The 11,830-nt window shown below is 40.0% G+C and overlaps 1 protein-coding gene across 1 annotated transcript in view; it reads left to right on the forward strand.

Moving 5' to 3' along the window:
- LOC149843188 (kinesin-like protein KIN-12A) overlaps positions 1 to 11,505 on the forward strand; it is a 68,026-nt gene extending 56,521 nt beyond the window's left edge. Inside the window, exon 7 of the mRNA XM_090000852.1 lies at positions 11,297 to 11,505. Within this exon, the coding sequence (XP_089856978.1) occupies positions 11,297 to 11,389 (93 nt within the window). The 3' untranslated portion in view covers positions 11,390 to 11,505. The remainder of the gene's footprint in view (positions 1 to 11,296) is intronic.
- Positions 11,506 to 11,830: the final 325 nt, after the last annotated feature.

Consider the following 11,830-nt stretch of genomic DNA (forward strand, 5'->3'; position numbering starts at 1 on the left):
GACAACTTATTGAACGATATAGAGAGAGGAACAAAGATTTGCATATGGTTTTTATTGATTTAGAGAAGGCATACGATAGAGTACCTAGGGACGTTCTCTGGTGGACTATGATGAAGAAAGGTGTTTTTCTCAAGTACATTAGTATAATTAAAGATATGTATGAAGGAGTAGTAACCAATGTCCGCACTTGTGGAGGGGTGACAACCAATTTTCCGATAACGGTTGGGTTACATCAAGGATCTGCTTTAAGCCCTTTTCTATTTGCGATAGTGATGGATGAGCTTACGAGATCAATTCAAGAAAATGTACCGTGGTGTATGTTGTTTGCTGATGATATTGTTTTGATTGATGAGTCTAGAGCTGGGGTTAATGCTAAGTTAGAATTATGGAGACAGACATTGGAAGCTAGAGGTTTTAAGTTGAGTAAGAGTAAGACTGAATATATGGAATGTCGATTTAGTAAGCAACGAAGTAGTGATGGGAGTGTAGTGAAGCTTGGTGAGCAAGAAATACCGATGAATGATTATTTCAAATATTTGGGATCCATCATTCAAAAGTATGGAGAAATTGATGGAGATGTAAATAATAGGATAAAGGTTGGGTGGATGAAATGGAAAAGGGCAACTGGAGTGTTGTGCGATCGTAGAATGCCATTGCGGTTGAAGGGAAAGTTTTATAGGACGACTATTAGGCCTGCTTTACTATATGGTACGGAATGCTGGGCTGCCAAGAGACATCATATTCAAAAAATGAGTGTAGCTGAGATGCGGATGCTTAGATGGATGTGTGGAAATACAATAAAAGATAAGATTCGGAACAAGGAGATACGTAAGAAGGTAGGTGTTGCACCCATTGAAAATAAGATGCAAGAGAATCGTTTACGGTGGTTTGGACATATTCGGCGAAGGCCTAATGATGCTCCAGTTAGAAGGTTGGAGAAATGGGAAAATATATTAGTTAAAAGAGGTCGGAGTAGGCCTAGGACGACTTGGATGGAGATGATAGAAAAGGATATGAATGCTTTGAACCTCACCGAGGACATGGCATTGGATAGAAATGATTGGAGGAAAAGGATTCACGTGGAAGACCCAAAATGAATTTCTTTTTTTGGTTCATATCGCTGACCCCAATTGTTTTGGGATGAAGGCGTTGTTGTTGTTGTTGTTGTAATGTGGAGGAAGGTGAACTGTACCATTTGCAGGAAATTTTGGACGCTAACTGAACGAGGATTTCATAACAGAAAATACAGACTTCTCCTTTCGCGTTCGGTGAACTGAGAATATACAAGAAATCATGATACTATTTCAAGATGGAGCTCAGCCGCTCAAAAGATAGTTGTGAATCATGGATAATAGCTAAATTCGGATTGTGGCTAGTATGAAGATGTTGTTAGTCTCCTTCAGTAATTTTATTTGTGAGATCCCTTATATTCCATGAAGCTACCTTCATTGAAAACAAATAGACAGATATGTTGCAACCTCCTTTTGTTGGACATTTTGGATTGGATCCAACCCTATGTATGACCCGGTTTGACACTAATGAAGGCGTTAGTGGGATATTAGTGGGGAAGGGGTTATGTGAATTCAATATGGCATGTGAAGGGTTTATATACATGAATGCCACCTAGGTAACCCCCCACTCTCCTCCCCCTATAAAATTGAGGCATGGTTGCTTGTTGAGTGCAACCAAGGTGTCCTTATTTTTTATTAGGTTCTAGATCCTGCTCACCATCGACATGATGGCCTGAGCTTATTGTGGGCATCGATAGGCTGAGGAGAACATCGTGCACTTGTGCCAATGCTCATTTCTTTCATGGAAAATACTTATATGTGCTATTTCTTTGATACATTTCGGTTATGGGCCCACACCTCGCATTCACTACATGTGTGGGTGTGTCAGCATTCTAGCGGCACTCGTCAGGATCTCCTATTGCCCAAGCAAACTGGCCGTCATGCGGTTACCAATGTTTTGGTTTTAGGTGGGAGGGGGTCAACCCCATCCAGACCCACCTTACATCGGAATTGGGTTATGGGTTGTGGTTGTCCACAGCTAGCTGACGGAGGTCCTGTACCAGAAGTGGACGCCTCCACCAGGGGTACAGGTCATTGTCAACATTAAGACATGTGTTGTCGGCAGCATCCCAGATCGACCTCCGCAGTCAGCCGGTGGTTGGAGGCGTTACTGTAGAAGTTGATCTTGCTGCCTTCTGGCAAACACTGGCGTTGGCAAAGGGATGTCGATGTCGGCGATGGGACGTCGGCATATGTGGTCTACCACTTGCACATGACTTGGACACTGCAGTTCATGGGTCTCGACCGAAATGAGAGCCTTTGAGGCAGTCGTGCCCCACCGACAGGTTCTGACCCGGAGTCAATCCAAGACATGGTCATCGGCACCCAGAGCTTCTCTGGTGGGTACCTGGCCGCACACGACATCAACGGCGGTGGGGTTGAGGGTGGTGAACGTGAGCTTGCTGGGGTACGCGAGCGGGACAGCACGGGGCATGGCAACCCACACCCGCCTCACAGTCTATTAGGTCAGCTGGTAGTTGATCATCAGTCAGGGTGGGGTCATCGTTGCTGGCAACATTTTGGCCAGTCGTAGGTGCCAATGACTGCAGGTAGACGAAACCGACGGCAGACGCATAAAAGGGTAAACAGGGGTTATTGTTTTTGCTGGCTTTCGGCCATTGCAGCCATTGGCAGACGGCGGTGGAAGACGGTGATTGGTCGCCATCCACCAACTGTCGCCGCAGGATGCTTTGGTCGGCCGTTGGTGGCGTCTGCAGCCCCAACAACAGATGTATATAAAAAAAATTGCAAACCCTTCTCCGGCTCTACCGGCTATCCTGCTGTTGTCGTCGGGGAGGTATTGTAGAGATGGCCGCCATCACCGGCTGCCTCATCGGTGTAGTCCATTGTACGGGGGTGAAGGCTATAGCGCAAGCTGATTGTGGCTTTCAGTTTCTAAGAAAATTGAAAGCCTCCGGTTTTCTCACAAACCGAAAGGCCATCGGGCCCTTTTTTAGTGTTGAGACCCGAGTCAGATCGGGTATATCGACCCGATGGCAGGCCCAATCCAGAACCGTTTTGTGTAGAACATTGAACAAATTTACAGAACATTTAATAAATTTATGTTTTACAACCCTAAAAACATACAATGAATCACAATGTTGTTTGTATAAAAACATACAATTTACACAAAATAATTGAAGGTTCTATAGGCACTGTTATTGTAGATGCCTTATATGAGCTTGTAGCTCCTCATTGGCCTTATTTGCTTTTTCGAGAATGTCAACTTGAGTCTAAAACATCTTCTTCAGTGCGTATATTTCGTCTAGTGCAAGAGTTAACTGAGTATCTATTGTGAAATCAATCTTTCTCTTCTTTCACCCCCAACTTTCTCCTCCTTAATTGCTTTCTTTGCGGAGTGACGGACTACAACCTGTTGAGATACAACAACTACATCATCATCGTCATCGAAGAGGATGACAAGTCGATGTTTTCATCGCCATTGCGCCACTCTTCAACTTTGGAGAGGAATAAAATGGAGTAATCTTTTGTTTGATCATTTGTTTATAGCTGGATGGATTTGGATATGATGTAAGGGAGACATATTTGCTGAACAAACCCAAACTGTCAGGCAACTCAATTAGTTATTTGGCACTCAACTTCATTTATATTGTACAACCAAATGTTCGTCCTCATGATATCCTTGGCTCCCTCAACCATATTAGGATTCTCCTCTTTCATACCTACAAAAGCTCAAATAATTCATGGCTAGTCATATATCGTATTATATTTCAGAACGTAGGAAAAATATTAACAAAACTTATATTTGCCCTGCTCAGCTTACGCAATAATCTTGTAAATTGAGCACATCTCATACAACAACCTATCAATCTTTCACTAGTCATCTCTTCGCTGCATGACCAAAAAATATTGCAACACGTGGAAATCCATGTAGATAGTCACACATTGGAGGCCTTGTAGTGGATATGTAATCCCACATCCAAACCTGCAAGGATTAACAAAAGGATTAAATAATGTTTGAATATAAATCATAAGTCATATTATACAATGAAGAAATAAATATCTCCTATAACACTAACATCCTAGCCATATTTTTTCATTCACTTCTCATGCTACTCAAACTTGCATACAGGTGTGCAAGTGAGGCTGCTCCCCATGCATATTGATCGACGCGATCTAGTTCTTGCAAAAAATGAATGTACAGTGCATTGATTGACTTTTCACCAGTGTTGATAACTAAGCATATCCCAAAGAAGTGGAACAAAAATGCTCACTTCTTTCTCTACCCTACTATCGGTCTTCCCTCTAACACATGGTAGCTTCTTTTTCTTGCCCCCTTCATCCCCTTCTGGGGTCAAAAAGGTTCATCATTCATAACAACTTAATCATTTCTCTGTTGAACGCATCCTCCTTTACTTTGAAATGAATATCACACAATTGCTTGAAATCTTCCCTTTAATGTTCACTCATTGGCTTCCCATGACATTTCAATCTAGTGATTTGTGTCATGTCCTCCAACGAGATTGTCATTTAAAAATCTATGAAATAGAATGTGTTGGTTGTCGGATTCTAGAACTGCACAACGACCTTTAAAAGGGGGCCGATCGATCTTCCATGGTGTGATCTCGAAGAATTATCATAAATGCATTTCATGCAGCAACTCCTTCACTTCCTCCGTTAGTCTTATGGACCATTGGTGTGCTTGGAGCCAGTAGAACCGGTGTGTGTGGGATGTTGAATCTTTTGGTTGTGGATCCTGCAATTACAATTAACTTTTGTTAGAATCAGTCAAATGAATCATTTTAATAGCTCATGTTTCACACACACACACACACACACACACACACACACACACACACATATATATATATATATATATATATATATATATATATATATATATATATATATATATATATATATATATATATATATATATATATATATATATATATATCATTTTACACATACATGAATCAACGCAAAAATAATAATTCATGCTTCACACACACACACATATATATTAACATTTTACACATTGAACTGCAAAAATCAAACTATTTATCCTGACATGTTTCACGCATTCATGAATCACCGAGAAAATAATAATTCATGTTTCACACACACACACACACACACACACACACACACACACACACATATATATATATACCATTTTATAACTATTAATGATTGCCTAAAAGATAAATATATAATTAATACATGTTCAGGAGCACCAAACATTGCTTCTCAGTGCAACATCTTCTTTGGATCTTGCTCTTTCTCCTTCAGGATCGGATGCTCAAACTCGTGAGGATGACCTCCCTTACGATCATTCAGTGCACTCTCTAGCGCAACCTAAAAATTGCCCTCGACATTTGATATAGCCAAAAGACCCTAGGATACATCCACTTCCTGAGAATGGTCCACATTAACCTCACCCTTAGGTTTCTCATCATCTTCTTGGTGAGGTACCTCCATCCTCATCTCACCACTGCCACTACAATTGGCCACATCTTTAGCCTTATTTATCTGGGCATTTGAGTCTCCAACAACATCAGAGTGAGTCAATGGGTCACTCTTCTTTACCACTAAGTCACCCTCATGCTCTTTAGATGCTTCTAGAATGAGAGACATGATTGCAATTACAAACCCTTCAACTTTTTCTACACATTCTTTTTTAGATATGAGTTACTGTGAAATGACTAGCTATTGTTTGGCCAACTTTCTTTGCATTTTTTATTAAGTGTTTGAGCACAATTTTTTGAGTTTATGAATGGTGCATTTTCTATGAAAAATATCGAACACCCAAACTCTTGGCATTGGATGTGTCTCATTCTCTATCTATGTGTCAAGCAAGCTCCTTGTTTAATAGTACAAAGGATGATGCAGCTCGTAATTTTTTATTTTTTTTGCCTTTTTCTATTATGCACTAACAATAGAAGATGATCTGGGTATAGACCCCACTGATAAAATCTTCTCTGTTTGTATATTGTATTAAACAAATCAAGAATTTCCTACAATACCAAGACATGAAATATAAGTAAACAGGTGGGCAACAGAGACAGGACAAAAAACCAAATCATTAAGAAAACAGCAACAAAAAAATCAAACATTGTGCCCAACATACCATGTTTATTATACAAAATCTGCAACACATAAACAACAAAATAGGAGGATGAAATAGAAGCATACTAATCATCAAAACAAATGAAAAAAATTGTGTTTTAAAAAAAAAACAATTTAACGGTTAAATATATGCTTATCAAAAAAAATGCCATCGATGATTCCAAAATAATCGAGGATGAAGTCCCACCAAAATAGTCGTTGCCAAAAAGCTGGTTGGGGACCACAAAGAACCCTAAAAATTTATGCGAAAAGAGCCCTAGAGTGCGGTGTTTCAATTTTTGTGTTAACGAAGTTCGCACATACTTATATGTGAACTTCGTGACATATGTGTAAACCTTGTTAGGTATGTGCGATGTTCTGAAGTTTCAGAGTAACATGAGGTTCGCATAAAATAATGTGTGAATTTCATGACATATGTGAGAACTTCGTGACATATGTACGATGTTTTGAAGTTCGAGATTAACACGAAGTTCACATATAATTTTATGTGACCATCATGATGTCCACAAGAAAAAATGTATGAAACTCTTTTTAAATGGGAGTTTGTGTTACCCAAAGAGTGGAGTGGTATGTCACGCAGACTTCACGAGTTTTGCACGTGTGAGGGTTAAAAAGGTCATAATGAAGTTGGGTATTTGCAATTTTGGACATGAGAAGAATAGAGAAAATTTCAGGATATTTTTCGATTAAACAATTGTATCTATTATAGTTGCAATTTAATTCACCCATGGACCAACTTATGCTCATACAGATGCAGTTTTAGAAAAACATTCAATGAAGTGCCTAGGAATATCATTTTCTTGATAACCTTCGGTAACGATGATTAAACACAAACCCTCTGATAATAGCGTTCAGCTGATGAACCGGACTGGTTCTAATCCCTGGGTGGTTTAATTAATCACAACGCCCAAAAACTTCTTGTAGCCACATCAGATATCCCAACAAGATTACTAGCCAAATGCCAATAAGGGAGCTTCATTATCTTGATGTGGCTTGTATTACTGCATCCTTATATCAAGGGAAGACAGCTTTTCATCAGTTCATCTGGGTTCTGTAGGCATCAAAATCTGCTAGACCCAATGGCCTCGAGCATAGAACATGATACATGGATTGGACTATGACCATCACGTCTCAGCATGAGCTTACCAGATCAGGCTAAGACATGCTTTGGGCTGGACTATGACAGTAATAGTCTGCAACGAAATAAATGGACCTTGGTCCTTCATGCATAAGCATAAAATACAACAGTGCCAAATACTATAGCTGGGTCAGTAAAAGGTCTCACTTTCAAATCCCATTTGAGGTGTCACCGCCCAGAAGTAGTGGGGGTGTCAACGGGTACGGTTTGGTTAAGACCCATGTGAAACCGTACCAAAACCTGACTTGCGATGATGGTACTGGGTCCGGATCTGGGTTTAATCAGACCCAGCATAAGAGAAACCATACCCTCATTTTATAAGGATTATATGAACCAAACCCGAACCATACCCGATAAAACAATAGTTTTTATCGTTTTTACATTGAAAATTTGCAGATCTTAATCATAACTCAGGTCGGGCCCATGTCTGGTATGAAATTTCACAAACCATACCCAGCTCCATATATTAATCGGACCCTTCAGGTCCAACCTGAATTCTAATCGAGCCTTCTTATTTATCACCAAACCCTGACCCTATAGGGTTTGGTACGGGTCAGGTCCGGGTCAAACCCGACCCATTGACACCCCAACTGAAAGGGATGTAAACGGTTCAGATTCGGGTAGGATGTGGCCAATACCATATCCAACCAATCAGATGTTAGCTAAACGAATTTGAATTCAGACAGTGAAAAGCTCATAGCAGGTCGGCTTTTTACACGTAAACAGATTAGGATATCCATCAAATTTGGATATTTGTAGGATTTGATAGCAAAAAGTGAAAAATCATATCCACATCCATATATAGTAATGGTTTTGGCTTACCAAATGCAAACAAATTCTGTCGGATAACAGATAAAATCCAATCCATTGACATTCCCACTGCCCAGCTTGCCTATCAAAAAAGACAGGAGAGAAAAGGGACCTACATTCAACCTTCAAATTTAGCCACGGCAGTGATGGAATATTAAAGAAAATTAACCCATTTTCTTATAAGATTCTGCAGCTATAAGAGAGCAATTATCATTGAAGCATCCACAATCGAAGCCAACAAGCTCAACGGTGGACAAGACTGAACAAGGCAGTAGCTATGCTGGACAGATCAACACAAACCACATTTGTTCCATCTGAAAAACGATGGTATATGTTTTTTTTGATAGACCACCTGGGGGGGTTAGGCAGACCCCTACCAGTTATACAACTATACCATTGGGCTTTGAACATGCACCGTCCCAACACAAAGTGATGTGCACTAGCTGATCCTACCAGACAAGCGGAGCAGCCGTTGGGAAAAAACGATGGTATATTTCCCTAGTGCGGATCAAGGCCAGGGGTACCCGTGACAGTCTCACCCTCAGGTCACCTGGATACCATTCATCTAAGAGATGAACGGTATCTAACCACCATAGCTGGTTTGCTCATGCTGTAGATAGGCCGCACAAATTTTCAGAGGCATTCAATCTCTAAATGAATGGCATCTAAAGCATTTAAAATGAACGGCTGAAAGCAAAGCAATCCGGCTAGGGTAGTTGAATGAACAGCATCCAGGTGACCCTTGATGGTAATACTCGTTTCACGGGTACCCCTGACATTATCCACTCTTTTTTTTTTCTTTTTTGCGGATGAGATCCCCCTGACCACCGGGGAGTACACCCAGCTTCAACCTTGTTGCAAGGGATGCCACACTTGGGTTTCGAACTTGTGACGTCCCGTTAACTTGATGACATTCACAAGTAGTCCCTGCTAGATGACCGGAGCCCCTGTGGGCTATCCATGCTTATTTTTATCAAGGTTGAAACAAGATGCCCCGCCAAAAATCAGATGCATGTCTCCTAGGAGGCTTTTTGTTTTCTTTTGAGACTATGGAAGGTGCTAGCATTTCCAGCCTTCCATGGGCCAGTAACGCAGAAAAAAAAATCTTTTTGATTATTTAGCAAGCATTTTTCTCACTGTCCAAAAGCTACAGATCATAAAAGTATACATGTACAACCCTTAGGTTCTTCCTTAGAATACCAGCAAGAACGATTACCTCGTTTCCGTGGTAGCTTTTAAATGAACTGCTTGAAGGGCACTTGCTTCCTAGGATTCAGTTTCAATATGGACCTTCCTGTGATGAAAGGTCACCCATTTGAGATGAGTTTCTCCTCTACGTGATCTGAGAATTTCACCTTTGGCCGCTGCACGGACTGCATCTGTGATCAATATGAAGGTGGGTTAGACTTGGTGCAATTAAGAGAATAAGCTAAAAGCAAGCATCCTTACGTTAACTTTGTAGTGAAAGTTCAGATCTCTAGTCATTTGCCTCAAACCTTCTCTTGCAGTTTCTTCTGCTTCCAATGCCCTTCTGCAGATTTTATGTGCCTGTGATGGACAAAGAAACCTCTGAAACTTAAAAGAAAACACAGTTCAGATGCTTCTGATCTTTGATAACAAGATGGAAGTGCTAAATATGACCGCACACAGACCAGTGGCACAGATACTCATAAATATGCAGGCATGAAAATGCTTGCAAAGTTGGTGTGAACGCAAGCGAGCGAGCAAGAAATGCACGCACGTACACATGCAAACAATGTATGGCAGGAAAATAACAGATTAGTATGTAAAACCACAAAAGCAACCTGAAGCATACTTCAATATGTTTATGATCAAGAAGATAGACCGTTCTTTCATGTTGCTAATCATCTGGAAGAAAGAGCTAAATAACTTTATCAACATAGCTATTAACGAATAATCAATATTCAATTTGCAGGGATGCCCTGATTGCTTTTAGAGTTCCTGTTTTGGTGTCAATCAAAATTATAGAAACAAATCCAACACATCACAGATAGTGATACACGGCTCAAATTTGTATTTACAGAAAATGTCTAATTATATAATATAGCATTTAGTCTCCTCTAATGGTTCGTGTTTCATATATGCTCTTTGTAATCTTATAATCCCAAATAGAAATTTATTTTAGAATATGGATACAGGTGTCACAAGCAATTATAAATTGAAAGAGTTGGGAATCCATCTCTCATTCCAACCCATAAAAAGAAAAAGAATTATGTATCAGAGGAAAAAAGATGAAGCATATCAGATGTGAAACATTGATTGCAGAGTTTTTTAGGGAGAAACTTTTCTCCTTGAGACATTTCCAAAAAAATAATTTTTATCTTGTGTTTTGCAAATGAGAAACAGCCTCCTTGGTTAATGTGTATATACACATTTTTCACAAACATGACTTTTTCTCTACGAAATTAAAGTATAATCATCAAAAGTTTACCTGTGTTTGATTTGTATAATGGAAAAAGATGGGGCCTACACTTTTACCTTTCAACAATTAAATGTGGGAAAAACTTAGGCAAGGTGAATTGATGGAAGTCTAACAGCATCACCCATGGTTCCTTTTTGTGTTCTGCCACAGTAGTTTTTAGTTTGAAATTCCATTAGTGTTTAAGAGATCATAATATAATCACAGAAAAATCGAAAAGGTGTTATGCACTTTCAAAAATCATTGTTCAAGGCACCTTATAACTGCCTCAAGAGTCAAGTTGAAGAACAAGAATACTATTTACCCCTACAATTTCCATTGAGCAGGTAAAGAAAACAAGCAGTAACATTTTTCAGGGGAATTAGATCAAGAAGCCTAATGTAAACAGTCACATATTGCAAGTGTTTGAACTTCAAACAATGGACGATCCTACTATGACCATGGGTTAATTTTTGAGAAAACCAACCAGGTCAAAAGTTGCAGCAACTTGGTGACCCTATCAAATTAGAATATTAGACGACTTGACTGGCTTATCCAACCCTCCATCAAACTGCACCAAGGGATCCAAGCATGCAACCCATCCCCATGCCTACAAAAGTCTTGTTGTATACTTTGAACCTTGGTATCAAGCTTATGAAAAATTAAAACTAATAACTAAATGTATCTATAGGCCCCATATTTGTCAGATTACCTGAACTTGACCGATAACAACAGGAGGCCTGACTTTTCCAAGCCTGTGATTGACAGATTTCTGCATCACACTCCGCACGTATGAGAGTTCCTTTGTCAGGACTATTACCAGATCTTCTGCAGACTGCATTTGCTTTTGGGAGAAACTGAAAGCCTTTTCTGATTGGAGTCGAAATGCAGAGCAGTCCATGCACCTACAAAGGCCTCTACAGTGTTGAGGATGCATCTTCAAAATGCCTTTGGATGGGACAGATGGTGGCAAAAATTCTTGTTCTTCCTCCAAGTGTGCTTGCAGCGAACACTGACGCAATGAAGATACTTCAGGAAGCTTGGACATGAGGGGGAACACTCAGTATTGGTGGTGGTGGTGTTGAAAAGTATTCTTGAGATGCTCCTGGTACACAAGGGGTTTCTCTTTCACAAATGTCATTATCTGTTGGCGAAGAATCATTGATTTCAAAAGAGACAGGCAATGAGCAGCAGGAAGGATCAGCTTCAGCATGAACTGTGGTCATTCGCTCATCAAGATTCTCATCCAAAATCACATCAAACTGAGAGGCACTCCCATTCCATAAATTAGGGGGAGATTTT

Source organism: Nuphar pumila, chromosome 3, assembly GCF_984573655.1.
Source record: "Nuphar pumila chromosome 3, dmNupPumi1.hap1.1, whole genome shotgun sequence".
NCBI lineage: Eukaryota > Viridiplantae > Streptophyta > Magnoliopsida > Nymphaeales > Nymphaeaceae > Nuphar > Nuphar pumila.